The 14,687-nt window shown below is 46.6% G+C and overlaps 1 protein-coding gene across 1 annotated transcript in view; it reads right to left on the bottom strand.

Annotated features, from left to right (window-relative positions):
- Positions 1–3,104: 3,104 nt before the first annotated feature.
- Positions 3,105–14,687, bottom strand: part of ZMYND12 (zinc finger MYND-type containing 12) — a gene marked incomplete at both ends in the record, with an annotated part of 29,219 nt that continues 17,636 nt past the window's right edge. The window contains 5 exons of the mRNA XM_080921239.1: positions 3,105–3,227; positions 5,411–5,556; positions 7,248–7,359; positions 10,769–10,891; positions 13,814–13,983. Of these exons, the coding sequence (XP_080777365.1) occupies positions 3,105–3,227; positions 5,411–5,556; positions 7,248–7,359; positions 10,769–10,891; positions 13,814–13,983 (674 nt within the window). The remainder of the gene's footprint in view (positions 3,228–5,410; positions 5,557–7,247; positions 7,360–10,768; positions 10,892–13,813; positions 13,984–14,687) is intronic.

Here is a 14,687-nt window from a genome sequence, read left to right as displayed (position 1 = left end):
GTATCGAGTGATCACTCATTCACGCTACTTCATCTCCTTCAAAACACTTTTTTGCCAAATGTTTGTTTTATGTGAACTCTTGGGCCTAAAGGATGTCCTTCCTCGCAGTCATTGTGAACACAGAGTCACCTCATCTGCACCTGGAGCTGCAGCAGGGCATGGTGAGACCTACGGATGGTGCCGCTGTTTGGGGAAAATTGTGGTCACCCGAGGCCCTTTGGAACAGCACCGATCCAGGATGCACAATTAAAGTGTTACTATTGTGAGAATGCAGATCGCCTCCTCAGAATGACCTTTGCTAAACATAGGTTCCCAGACATGATGTAATTTGTAACAGCAAGTGTGTGCTTCCAACAGAGAAAGAATGCCCACCCCACCCCCAACTACCTTTCCGGCTTTCAGGGGTAATACCTCAGCCCTGCCCTTGAAAGCTTTATTTCTTGCTGGTGAAGATTTTAATGCAAAGGAAAGACATGGTGGCCCGGTGGGAAGCTTAGGCATTGGACGAAGGGCCCTGTATCACTACAGGTCCCATTCTTTTAACCAGTCTTTGGGATTAAATAAACCACCTTTGACGAAGCTCTTAGGAACTGGGATTGTTTTGGATATCAACATATCACATATGAAGATACAGTGCATCTTTACTGAGAAGCCCAAAGATGATGGCAAACAAAAACTACTTTCAGATTCATAAAGGAAAGGAAACCTAAGAATTCGCCATCAGAGACCTCATTATAGGATATACTAAATGATTCATCAGCAATGTGAGCCCAGGCAGAAAGCAGGAAAAGTAAGAACACAGGGACTTTATAAAATAATAATAAAGCTGTGGGTTTAAGATTTATTTAAAGTAAATATCAGTATACAAGTTGTGAGGTAAATGTGGCCCAGAGATTGCAAAGACTTTGTATGTTGCAGGAGAAATGATTAAGTTTAAGGATTGTTTTTGGTTTTGTTTTTTAAGATTTATTTTGGGACCCAGTGTGCTGGCACATGCCTTTAACACCAGCACTCAAGAGAGGGATCAGCCAGCCTAGTCTTTACAGAGAGTTCCAAGTAGTCAGGGCTACATAGTGAGACCTTATCTCAGAAAAACAGAAAAATGATTTATTTATTCTGCATGCGTGTTTGTGTGACTGTATGCCACACACATGCCCTGTGTGATGGTCTGAACAGGAATGACCCCTATAGACTATGTGTTAGGATGCCTGACCTATGGGAAGTGGCATTATTAGGGAGAATGGCCTTGTTGGAGAAGCGTGTCACTGTTGGGGGGGCAGGCTTTGAGCTCTCAAATGCTCAAGCTATGTCCACTGTGGTACATAGTCTCCTGCTGCCTGTGGATCAAGATAGAACTCTTAGCTCCTTCTTCAGTACCATGTCTCCCTGGATGCTGCCATGCTTCCTCCATGATGATAATGGATAAACCTCTGAAACTGTAAGCCAGCCCCGATGAAAAGTTTGCCTTTATAAAAGTTGCTGTGGCCGTGTCGTCTCTTCATGACCGTGGAACCTCTAACTAAGACACCCTGCCCGCCAAACCCAGAAGAGGATGTCGAATGCCCTGTGGCTAGAGTTACAGGCAGTTGTGAGAAGCCCTATGTAGGTACTGAGAATTGAACTCGGCTCCTCTGGAAGAGCAGCACGTGCCCTTGACCACCGGCCCATCTCTACAGACCAGATTTTAATTTTCAATTTTTTTTTTTTTGAAGACAGAATGTCATATAATCCAGGTTGGCCTCAAACTTCCTATGTGGCTGAGCATGACCTTGAACTTCTGATCCTCTTGAGTGCTGGGATGGCAGGTGTGTACTATCATGCTCAGTTTATGTTGGCTGAGGATCAGTCCCTTCTGAGGGCCAGATAAGCAGTCTACCAACTGTGCTCCATTCCAGCCCTGAGGCTAGGTTTCTATAGGGCTCAGAGGTGAACGCTTAGGCTTCTGGGGGTAATCAGTAAAACACAGAAACGACAAACCGACAGAGGGTGGAGTAAAGCAGAACGGGACTTTTTAATGCAGTGAGGAAAACAATGTCATCAGTCCAAAAGGAAAAGAAAAATAGAATTTATCAGACAAAAAGAACCATAAAATAAGATCCTACATTTAAACCTAGTAGATGTTTGTTTGTTTGCTTGCTTGTTTTGAGGCAGGGTCTCTCTCTATAGCCCTGGCTGTCCTAGAACTCTCTTCAGATCAGGCTGGCCTCAAGCTCACGTAAATCCACCTGCCTCTCCCTCCTGGGTGTTGGGATTAAACTGTAGACTCCAACAATGGAGGTGAACCAGGATGGGCTATGTGTCCAAAGCCCTCAAGAGGCAAGAAGTGAATTCGTGAGTGTGTGCATGTGTGCGAGCATGTCAGAAAGCTGTTACTAGAGACCTGAGCTCTGAAATTAGGCATGTCTGGGTGTGGAGACCCAGTCTGTCCTCTGCATTACCAGGTCTTTCTTGGCAGAGGTGGGGTGGTGGGAGGGTAGTTCTCCTCCAGCCAATACAGATGGCGTGTGCTTGCTTGAAATGGTGTCTCAGCCAGTGTTTCCTGGGACTCCCTTACACCTGTACTCTGTCCTTCCTTTTCTGTTCCACATCTTTTTATCTCTGTTCCACTTTCACTAAGTAGACATTTTTCTAGTGTATCATTTTCATCCATTTGTTAATTCTTAACTAATTTAGATTACTTTCTTAATAATTACTCTAAGGATTGTAATGGATTTTTTTTTTTCCATAGTCTACCTCAATTAATGCTAACTTAATTCCAGGACAGAGAAACTGCTCCAATATAATCTCTTTCTCATCCTCTCACTTGGTGAAGGACTAGGAAGAACTTCTTGTGGATGGGGTGGGGGGACTTGTGGGGAACATGATGAATGAACCATTTGTAGTTTAATTACAAACACCAATATATCAATGTTACGATATATTACCCAGAGCCATAGAGAGGCATGAAAACCAAGGGCAAGGTCATGATAAACAACAGTTTTATTGAACACTGTACCCAAAACGCTATACATCACAAGCTAATAGGATCACAGTCCCTCAGGCAATCCCCAGGGAGCAGCTCTGCAGCATCAGTCCTGCCCCCAGCAGCCCCAGCAAGGTGCCCTCTAGGTCATGAACTGCCTTTCCTCGGTTGAGATGACACTCAGCAAGTCTTGAATATCCCTTTGCTCCTCCTCACCGAGATTTGCTTCAGCTACTCTGAGGGCTTTCGTGGCATATTCCTTTGCCTGAAACAGAACTGCAGTGCTAAGTGGAAGTGGCCACAGGAAGGACCAGAAAATGACAGACAGGTACACATCCTTAGCAGCGTGAGGCTAGCAAGTATGGTCCTGAGCCATGGACCAGGGCCAGGAGACAGAAGACTCACTGGTACCAGAAGTAGAATATCCTAGAGAGCCCTGGGGCCCACAGTTCTGACTTGGACAGAGGCATTATGGGATATCTATCTCAGGACAAGCTGGTTTCTATCCTTCCTGCCCTTTCTAATAGCTAGCCACTAACTGCCAGGGACTGACATACATAGAAACCTGTGTCCTTGTGAAACTTACACAGAGCAGGACAGACAGAAAGCATAGTGAATAAGAAAAACATGATGATACTGAGGGCTTGCCTTGAGACAGTCTTATAGCCCAGGCTGGCCTCAGACTTACTTTATAGTGGAGAATGGCCTTGAACTTATGGTGCCTAGATTCTCCAAGAGCAGAAGCAAAGCAGGACCCACCCCGAGAGCTGAGATTACATGTGTGCACCGCCACACTCAGCCGTTTCCTACAGAATCTGAAGATTAATGTATGACAGAGAACCAGAGAGAGCAGGAAAGAGGCACTGAAGTGTCAGAGGTGGTGGTAAGTGTCCTAGGGCCCCTGAAAAGGGGGAAGCTCAGATAAAGAATGGCCTTTATCAGACTGACCTGTGGCCCTGCCTGTGAGAGACTTTCCTGACTGGTCTTTGATGTGGGGCCTAGGCCACTGTGGCAGTGCCATCCCTGCAGAGGTGGACCTGCGTTGTATGAGGGAATGAACCAATGAGCATCATTCCTTATGGTCGCAGTTCTTGCCCTGACTTCCCTCAGTGATGAGCTGTGATTGGAGGTGTAAGCTCACATAAACCCTCTTCTCCCCAAGTTGCTTTTGGTCATGGTGTTTTGATACAGCAACAGGAATCAAGCAAAGAAGGTGGGGACTCTGCGATTTTAGACAGTGACAGTTTTAGACCTGAAGGGAATGAGGTGTTGAACCTTGATAATCAAATGGCCTCTTTTGTCTAAGCACCTTTAGTGAGCCTAACACCCTTAGCTTCCAAATGATGACTTCCCACCCAGGTGGATCCTGACCTGTAGAAAAGGGTATCAGCCAATCTTAATTTGAAATTTTGTTAGAAAACTCTTCCTACTCACTGACTATGTCTCCCAGAATTCCAGGATTAGCACCTCTCTTCTGTGCTCCCACAGTGCCCTGATCTTTGCTGTCTCACTCTCTTGTGACCATACTGAGCTCCTTCCGACCTTTACAGAGCACCAGGTACACAAGGCTTAACAAAGTTTGTTGAAGAAAAGGAAGGAAAGGAAGCTGTGAGATTATGGAATTCCCCATGTTGCCCACACAGAAAGGCCTCACACACGCCCCACCCCTCACAATGTCCCCCACCCCTCACAATGTCCCCCACCCCTCACAATGTCCCCCACCCCTCACAATGTCCCCCACCCCTCACAATGTCCCCCACCCCTCACACATACTCCCCCACCCCTGCTTCTGCTTTATTTTTCTTTATAGCATCTTTTACTGTCTGAAATGATATTACACATTTACATGTCTAATTATAGTAGCTTCCCTTTCTCCAAAAGTCCTAAGTTCTACTGAGAAGTAACTTGTCTGGGTGTTTGCTACTGTCTGCTCCATTCTGGGCAGAAAGCCTTTTAAGTGGTATACTTAAATACTTGAGTGGATGTATCAGTCACTAGCCTGAGATGGACCAGTTACTACTGTCTATAAGACATTGGAACATATCCAAGCCTTTCTGTGCTTCGGTTTCCTTGTCTATAAAGAAGGGGTGATGACTAAACATGCCAGCCATGTAGAGGGCTTTGCCAGTGGCTGGCATCCTCAACAGTTGCATGGCAGGTCTGTCTGCCTAAATCCTCACAGCAACAGGGAGCTGGGACACAGCTGCCACTTCAGCCTACACAAGGACCCCTCCCTGAACTGCCCCCTCCCCAATTCAGTTCCTCCATGCAGTTCTGGAAACTGCAACACCCAGGCCCCAGAGAGGAAATCCGGAGTCCACTGCACATCCAGACTGGAAGTGTTATGGGGGAAAGCTTGGATTGGGGTAGTGGGCAAAACATAGCTGAAGCAAACTTATATATTCTGCTATCTCCATTCAGTCAGGAGCTTTTCAGGGGGAAGATTACCTTTGAAAACTCCAACATCAGAAAGTAAAGTATGCTCAGAGACTTCAGAATAAAGATGCTTTTTTGGAGAGCTTTAGGGGAAGTAGACTCTTGAATGACCAGGATTGAAGTTAGGATCCGAATGGCTTCTGCTTCCTGGGCTTCATCTGCATTGGAAGAGGAGATAAGAAGCAATAAGCCTTGGACGCTTCTGGAGTGGAGGTAGGAGTTGGGGGCAGCTTGGTGGCTTAGTGGGTAAGAAAGTTTGCTATGTGATCACAAGAACTTGAATTCAGAAAACCAGGTATGGCTGTTTGGCCTGTAACCCCACTGCTGGGTAGGAACAGAAACAGGAGGCTTGCTGGAGCTGGCTGCGTGGGACAGGCTACATCTACACACACACACACACACACACATGCCTGTCCTTATACACACACATATGCCTGTCTTTATACACACACACACACACACACACACATACACACGCCTGTCCTTATACACACACACAAACACACACACACATACATACTCACACATCTATCCTTGCACACCCACACACACATGTCCTTGCTCATACACACACACACACCTGTCCTTCTCTAGCTCTGTTCAGCAGGTCAGTATTGCAGAGACCACCAGTGCCCAAAGCTGCTAAGATTTCTGTTTCAGAGGCTATCGCCTAAGCTCCTAATCCAGGGATTGGTCAGGTCAGATTTCTTGGGACCAGTTCAGCTCCAGTTGCAGCCCCCTAATTCCTCCTCCAAAGACAGCTGACCAACAGCCTGTCAGTTCTCTACCCAAGTCTCTTTATTTCTGCAACATATTTTTTCTTTGTTTATATTTTATTGAAACATGGTCTCGTACAACCTGGACTGGTATCAGTCTTATGTAGCTGAGGCTGGCCTTGGACTTCTGATCCACCTACCTCTATCTCTTAAGTACTGGGATTACAAATGACTTCTTCCCAGAGCCTTTTGTTTCTGTGCCGGTCACCATTTATTGTACAGTCATTATACATAAGTTCACTGTCGCTGTCTTCAGACACACCAGAAGGGGGCATCAGATCCCATTACAGATGGTTGTGAGCCACCATGTGGTTGCTGGGAATTGAACTCAGGACCTCTGGAAGAGCAGTCAGTGCTCTTAACCACTGAGCCATCTCTCCAACCCTTGCCTTTTTCTTTAAGCTTATTACTTACAACAGCTATGCTTCTACGACAGTGTGAGCCACTTTCCTGGTGAGAAAGCCACCTACCGATCCTCACGTCTGGGACTCCTGTTAGAATTTGTACTTGGGGCTGCTCCTTTGTGCTGTAAACGGGCTCTGTACCATCACTGCACCAGGAGGGGTGATTTTTGAGTGGAACTAGATCCCCCATCTCTGCACCATCTCAGAGGGCAATGGCCACACACAGTGCTACCCAATATGCAGCCCTTTGCTGGGCCTTGGTGTGGAGATGGCTCAAGTCTGGCTCAGCCACTGAGGACCTCACACCCTGAAAGGAGAGAGACCTTGTCAGGAGGGATCTACGAGGCAGCTTCTGCACAGAGCTTCACTGGGCTTATGTATCCTGGAGGGAAAAGGAAGAAATAGATGCTAGCTAAAAACCACTGAGGTTTAGTAGGGTGTCCCCTTTTTCTGTAAGTCTGCCTTTATCAGCCTGCTGAGGATTATGTGTAATGACAGGGGTCTCAACTCCTCCTGACATCGGTACAAGCTCTTTGAGCCCTATCTCCGTCTTCTCTCCATCTCTGCAATGAAGAAAGTGGTGCCCATGGCTTCCATGAGAACACAGAGAGGAAGGCCTGAGTGTTAGGAAAGAAATCCACTGTTCTATTTGCTAGACCTGCCACTTACCCAAGCCGGTGTCATGCACAAACTGTTTGCCCAGTAAATCTGTTTGCTGGGAACGAGTCTGTAAGAGGTCTTGGTAGTGACCATTCAGATATGTATACCAAATGTCCGAGACCTGTTGGGAGAGCAGGGTGATCAGACCAGGAGGTAAGGGTCAGCCACTAGCCAGACAGTTGGGGACATGCTGTACAAGGCCAGGTTTCCTGAGTCTGGAAGTTCTCAGTCTTACTTTGCTTGGAAGCAGAGGGAGCTCTGGAAATCCAGACAAGGGCTGGACAGGCCACTGTGTTTGTTTGTTGGTTTGGTCCCCATAGATTCATGTGTTTAAATGCTTGGCCCATAGAGAATGGCACTATTTGGAGGTGTGGCCTGGTTTGAGTAGATGTGTCACTGTGGGGGTTGGCTTTGAAGTCTCCTATGTTTAAGCTCTAGTCTCCAGACTGCCCTCAGATCAAGATGCTAGAGCTCTCAGCTCCTTCAGCACCATGTCTACCTGCACACTGACATGTTTCTCTCCATGAAGATAATGGACTGAACCTATGAAACTGTAAGCCAGTCCCAAGTAAACGCTTGCCTTTATGAGAGATGCCTTGGTCAGCACATCTCTTCAGAGCAATGGAACCCTAAGACAGCCACCACTGTATGGAACCCTAAGACAGCCACCACTGTATGGAACCCTAAGACAGACAGCCACTGCATGGAACCCTAAGACAGCCACCACTGTATGGAACCCTAAGACAGCCACCACTGTATGGAACCCTAAGACAGCCACCACTGTATGGAACCCTAAGACAGCCACCACTGTATGGAACCCTAAGACAGCCACCACTGTATGGAACCCTAAGACAGCCACCACTGTATGGAACCCTAAGACAGCCACTGTATGGAACCCTAAGACAGCCATCACTGTATGGAACCCTAAGACAGCCATCACTGTATGGAACCCTAAGACAGCCACCACTGTATGGAACCCTAAGACAGCCACCACTGTATGGAACCCTAAGACAGCCACTGTATGGAACCCTAAGACAGACAGCCACTGTATGCAACCCTAAGACAGCCATCACTGTATGGAACCCTAAGACAGCCACTGTATGGAACCCTAAGACAGACAGCCACTGTATGCAACCCTAAGACAGCCACTGTATGGAACCCTAAGACAGCCACCACTGTATGGAACCCTAAGACAGCCACTGTATGGAACCCTAAGACAGCCATCACTGTATGGAACCCTAAGACAGCCACCACTGTATGGAACCCTAAGACAGACAGCCACTGCATGGAACCCTAAGACAGACAGCCACTGTATGGAACCCTAAGACAGCCACCACTGTATGGAACCCTAAGACAGCCACCACTGTATGGAACCCTAAGACAGCCACCACTGTATGGAACCCTAAGACAGCCATCACTGTATGGAACCCTAAGACAGCCATCACTGTATGGAACCCTAAGACAGCCATCACTGTATGGAACCCTAAGACAGCCATCACTGTGAAGCATGTGCTTATTACTCCTGTTTGCATGTGAATAAACTCAAGCTTAGAGAAGTTACCAACACACTTAACTTCTGGAAAGAGCGGACAAATGACACAGCCTGGCTGCATACCCAGTTCTGTGTGACTCCAAAGTTCCCTGGTGTTCAGCTACACCGAAACTCCTTTTTCTGAGACATAGAAATGTGCAGTCACAGCACAATGGCCTCTACCCCACACAGAGACAGAGACTGTTGCTACTCAGGTGAGGGTTGCCGAATGCATAACTGGCATTTTCAGACACTGGAGAGTTTTTACACAGAGTCTAGGAGGCAGGAGAGAAAGCTCAGCTGAGAAAGTGCTAGCCGTGTAGGCAAGAGGACCAGAGTCAAACCCCAGCACCCACTGGGAATAAATGCAGTGACACACACTTGTAAATGCTGGTGTCGGGAGCAGAGACAGGAGGACCCCTGGGGCTCGCTGACCAGCCAGTGTAGCCTACTTGGCAAGCTCCATAGCATAGAGAGACCCTTATGGTGCCTGAGAAGTAATATCCATGGCTGGACTGTGGTCTCCACATGCAAGCACACACAGCTCCACACACATGTATACACACACACATATACACATGTACACACACACAAATTTTAATCTAGGTGTGGTGTTACAAGGCTTTAATTCCATCACTCACCAGGAAGAGTCAGAAGGATCTCTGTGAGTTTAAGGACAGCCTGGTCTACATAGTGAGTTCTAGGTCAGCCAGGACTAACTCGAGAGACCTTGTCTCAAAATAATTAATAATAATAATAACAATAATACAAAACACCAACAGAGTCAGCTAACCTGGGCACATAATAGCTCACAGTGACTGAGCCAACCAGGGAGCCTGCATGGGACTGACCTGGGCATGCAGACATGTTACAGTTGTATGGCTTGGTCTTTTTATAACAGTGGGAGCAGGGCTGTCTCTGACTTTGTTGTCTGCCTTTGAGACCTGCTGGGTTGACCTTTCTCCCTACTGGGCTGCCTCATCTACACTTCATTGGAGAGGATGTGCCTCGTCTCAATGCAACTTGACTTGCCACGGCTGCTTTGTTTCCAGGGAAGGCCTGCCCTTTTCTGATGAGAAAGGGAGGAGAGGACAGAGGGGAAACTGGAGTTGGAATGTAAAATAGATAAGTAGATAGACAGACAGACAGATAGACAGATACACAGGAGGCTAGAAAGGGGCCTCAATCGTAAAGGTGACTGCCACCAAGTATGATCAGTATCTCTAGGGAAAATGTCAATGTGACATGGTGCATGCGCACAGAGACTAAAAGTTAATGTAATAAACATATACAAGCATAATTTTAAGAATTTAAATCTACACTTTCTTATGAAGGGTGAGGAGTGGGGGGAGGGTACAGGTCTGCAACATGCATGGGGAGGTCAGAGGTCACCATTCAGGAGTCGGTTCTCTCCTGCCACCATATGGGCCCTGAATCAAACTCAGGTCAGGTTTGGTGGCTCCATACTTTACCCACTGAGTCATTCCACACAATGAATTTGAAAACATTTTCTTACTCTTTGACCTTTGAGAGGCCATTGTCCTCTCAATGTCCCTTAAAAAGTTCTGCGTTTGGCCAGGCAGTGGTGGCTCAAACCTTAATCCCAGTACTGGGAGTCGGTGGCAGGTAGATCTCTGTGAGTTCAAAGCCAGCCTGGTCTACAAAGCAAGTTCCAAAACAAAATGAAACTTGAAAATATATAAAAGTGGAATAACATTCCTCTTTCTCTGCTATATTCCTCCACATGCCTGCCTCACTGGCTGTATGGGTGAGACAGGCCTGCTGTGAGCTCTGGTTCTGTGAGTCTCTCTGCAGATGTAAGGATTAGCCAGAGTTGGCATTAGACCAACAGAAAGAGGAAAGTGAGCACTCGAGGCCTGGCTGTGTAAGCTCAGTCAGCCTCTGAGCATCCTGCTGTGGGTCTCTCTGCAATGCCTGACTCTGGCTGTAAGAGGCCGGGCATAAGCGCCAGTGCTAAGACCCACGTTCCACGGCTTACCTTTGTATACAGTGTGTCTGCAAGCTCCATTTTCTTAAGGCCATAGAAAATGTTGGCCAGGTGGAAGTAGCCTCCTGAGGTCCTGACATCTTCTGTCCCATATGCACAACTGGCAAAATAAATCTATTTCAGGGATAAAAGAAGGTGCCTGAGTCCCTCGAAAACCATGTAACTGATGAAAGGGGCGGGGGGAGGCATGTAAACAGAATGCACAGAGAAAACATTAACTGCAGCCTGATGTGACAATGGACTGGGAACCTAGGCAGACAGTGACTATCATTTCTGGAAAGCAAAACAAAATTACAATAGTCTCATCCCTCCTCATAGCCAGCAGGACAGCTATCTTCAGGAGGAACATGGCAAGACAACTGGGGAAATAAAAGCCCAGACATCGCTGGGACGGATGAAAAATGCTGGAACCTCTGGGCAGCAACTAGCCAGACCCTCAAAAGGCTAAACATGGAATTCCTCTGTGGCCCAGGAAAAATGGGCACACATGTCCACATGTAAACAGACTGGTTCATGGACATCTGTCACAGTCATTCTTAACAGTCCCAGGGCAGAAGCTGCACATACATCCATTGTCTCAAGAGTGGTAAGTGACCTGTGCCCTGGTCAGGGTAGCCTTCTTGACAACAAGGGATAAGCTGTGGCTCAGCAATGACGGGGTGCAAGCACTATGCAGGGCGAGGGCAGTCAGACAGATCCTAGATTCTACCTGTAATTCTCCCTCTATAGAGTGCATGGGCGGGTACACACCTTTAATCCCAGCCCTAGGGAAGCAGAGGCAGGCAGATCTCTGGGAGTTCGAAGCCAGTCTGGTCTACATGATGAGTTTCAGGACAGCCAGGGTTACACCAAAACACTCTATCTCAAAAGAAGAAGAAGGATGATGAAGAAAGGAAAGAGAGAAAAGGAAGGAAGGAAGGAAGGAGAAAAGGAAGGAAAGCAAGAAAAAAGAAAAGAAGGAAGGAAAAAGGAAGAAAGGAGAGAAGGAAGGAGGGAGAGAAGGAAGGAAGGATGGAAGGAAGGAAGGAAGGAAGGAAGGAAGGAAGGAAGGGAGGAAGGAAGGAAAATCTATGGAGACAGAGACTGGCTGCCCGGGATTGGGATTTGAATGGGAAATGACTGCAGACAGAAATGAGGGCTTCTTCAGAGTAAAGGAAATGTGCTCCTGGTTGGGTAGCTCTATAAATGTACTAAAACTTACTGGACACGTGAAAATGGGTGGTTTTGTAGTTCATACCAGAGACGTGTGCATTAAAGAAGGGGGAAGAAATGTGGGTGTGATATCCAATATCTTCAGGAGGCCAAAGCAGGATGATGGTGAGTTCAATATATATATATATATATTTTATTATATATATATAATAAAATCGTGTCTCCAAACATCCAGAGACAGTGCGGTGTGCACCTTTAATCTCGGCACTTGGGAGGCAGAAGCATGTGGACCTCTATGAGTATGAGGTCATCTAGAACACATGGTGAGACCCTGCTCAAAAAGAAAACAAACAATAAATATGTGTGTGTGTGTATGTGTGTATGTGTGTGTGTGTGTGTGTGTGTGTGTGTGTGTGTGTGTGTGTACACGTACTCAGAAAACATGGTTTTGAGGTTTTGATTTAATTCCTAATTGCGTGGTCAGCACAAGACAGAATGCGCCTCTACTTAATTAACGGAAGGATGGGAGGGTAGAGAACAAACGTAAACAAAGAAAAGTTGCCAGGCATGGTGGTGCAGGCCTTTAAGCCCAGCATCCAGGAGGCAGAGGCAGGCAGATCTCTTTGAGTTCAAAGCCAGCTTGGTCAACTTATCAAATACCAGGACAGCCAGGACTAAGTAATAAGTAAGACCCTCTCTCTTTCAAAAGAGTGGGGAGGGTATTGGTTAAGGGCTTGCGTAGAAACAGATGGCATAAGGGCTGCCTGAAGTTACTTAGTGGAGGAGTGACTGGAGATGTGGAAGTCACAAAAGCAAGAGGGCCAACGGGGAACCAGGAACAGCAATGGCAGGGAACTACTGCCATCCCTGAACCTCAGAAAACCAGAGGAGACAGCACAGTAACAGAGACTAGTAAGAGTTGGAGTTACGGTCACTAGACAGGAGCTGTATCCAGAGAGGAAAGCTGACTGCTTCTGCCAGAACTGGGGTGGGTCCACCCACCTCTCCTCCCACTGTATCCCACTCACCCTCCTGTGCCCTGCTGGGCCTCCCACTCTTCAATCCCTAACAACGTCAGACAGGGGTGGCATCCAGGACAATCATGCATGGCGGTCAGCCTCCACGCAAGATGGCCTCAAGGTACAGGGAAGAGTCTAAGGCAGGCGCAGAGGCAGGAGCAGAGGGAAGGCTGCCTGGGGAAAGGCGAGTGTAGAGACTACAGAAAGGGCCCACGGAGTGCAGTGTGACCCAACCTAATCTGGATCAGGTGCAGGAACTCTGTGTGATACCATTTTCCAGCCCCAGAATTTGACTAGGAACTCCCTCACTGGAGAAGAACAGCTTGCCTGACTCTCCCATCTCACATTTGTACAGGTTTATAGATTCTAAGTGCTTTCTTATAGATCTGGCTCATTTAAATTTAATAACCATGCTCTGAAGAAGAGACACTAATATTATTTTAACAAATAGCCACAAAGTCCAGCGCGTACAATCTTCTATTATTAATCTCTGCAATGCGCTGATGTGGTTGGGACCAGTTTATGATTTGTGTCGTACGTGAGATGAAAAAGGTTAAATAATTTGTCAGAGAATTAGCAGAGCTAGAAACAGAAGCACAGCCCTTCTCTTAGCACTGTGCAGCTCTGTCTTCTCGGATTAGCCTCAGACAACTGAGGCGGGGAGAGGGGGAGAGATGGGGTCCGGCTGCGTTTGCATAGCCAGGAAGTAGAAAGGCTTGAACTGGGGTCATTAGAGCTGAGTTCTTGCTGCTGCTCCCAAAATGGTCAGTATAAGCAGGAAGTGTTAGAGAAATGCTCAGTTAAAAGGAACACTAAACAGAGCCTCTCTTGGAAATACCCAGGTGTTATAAGCAAATTCGCTCACATCATTAGCCAGATGGTACCGGGCTTCCTCGAGGTTCTTCTTGGCTATGTAGAGAAGGCCCAGGTTCCGATGCAGTAAAGAATGGGTGGCATTACTGCAGTCAGTTGACTTGAGGACTGTCCACTGGGCTTGCGATAGATACTCTTCAGCCTGCACTATCCGGCCCAGACCTGCCAAAAGTCAGTTATAAAAGAGGTATAAGCCAGGCACGGTGGTGCACACCTTTAACTCCAACACTCTGGAGGCAGAGGCAGGAGGATTTCCTGGAGTTCCAGTACAGCTCAGGCTCTGTAGAGACACCCTATCTCAAAATCTCTAAATAAATAGACAAATAAATAAGTTATAATTTATATTTTTACTAAAGAATATATGATGATACATGGGTTATCATACATTGGTTTATTCTTTGATACAAATATTTATTGTTACCCAAAGTCTCTCATAAATGTTCATAACAATCTATCCATAACAGATGCTCATCAGTTGATAAGCATCTCCTTACCCATGAGTGGACTGTGATTAGTCATGAAAAGAATGTTGCCTGTATGCAAGCTACAGAGAGGACAGCTTGAAAAGTGAAAGAAGCCAGACACCAAAAGCCACACATTGTCAGTCTCCATTTATAACAGGCACACAGAGACAAGGGAGTTGGTAATGGTGGGGGTGCATCAGAGAGGAAGAAGAGGGGATACTTAACAAGGGGCAACTACAAACAATTATATGGATTTTTAAGATTGATGAAATGTTCTGGAATTGAATAGTAGTGAGTTATACAACCTTTAAGATATATTACATTATATCTTAAAAGGATGAACTTATCGATTGTGAGTTCTCTCTTTCTACAGATATATTCACACACAGAGAGAGGAAGAGA

This window comes from Micromys minutus (assembly GCF_963924665.1).
Source record: "Micromys minutus genome assembly, chromosome: 9".
Classification (NCBI taxonomy): Eukaryota; Metazoa; Chordata; class Mammalia; order Rodentia; family Muridae; genus Micromys; species Micromys minutus.
This window is presented reverse-complemented; position numbering and strand designations above follow the sequence as displayed.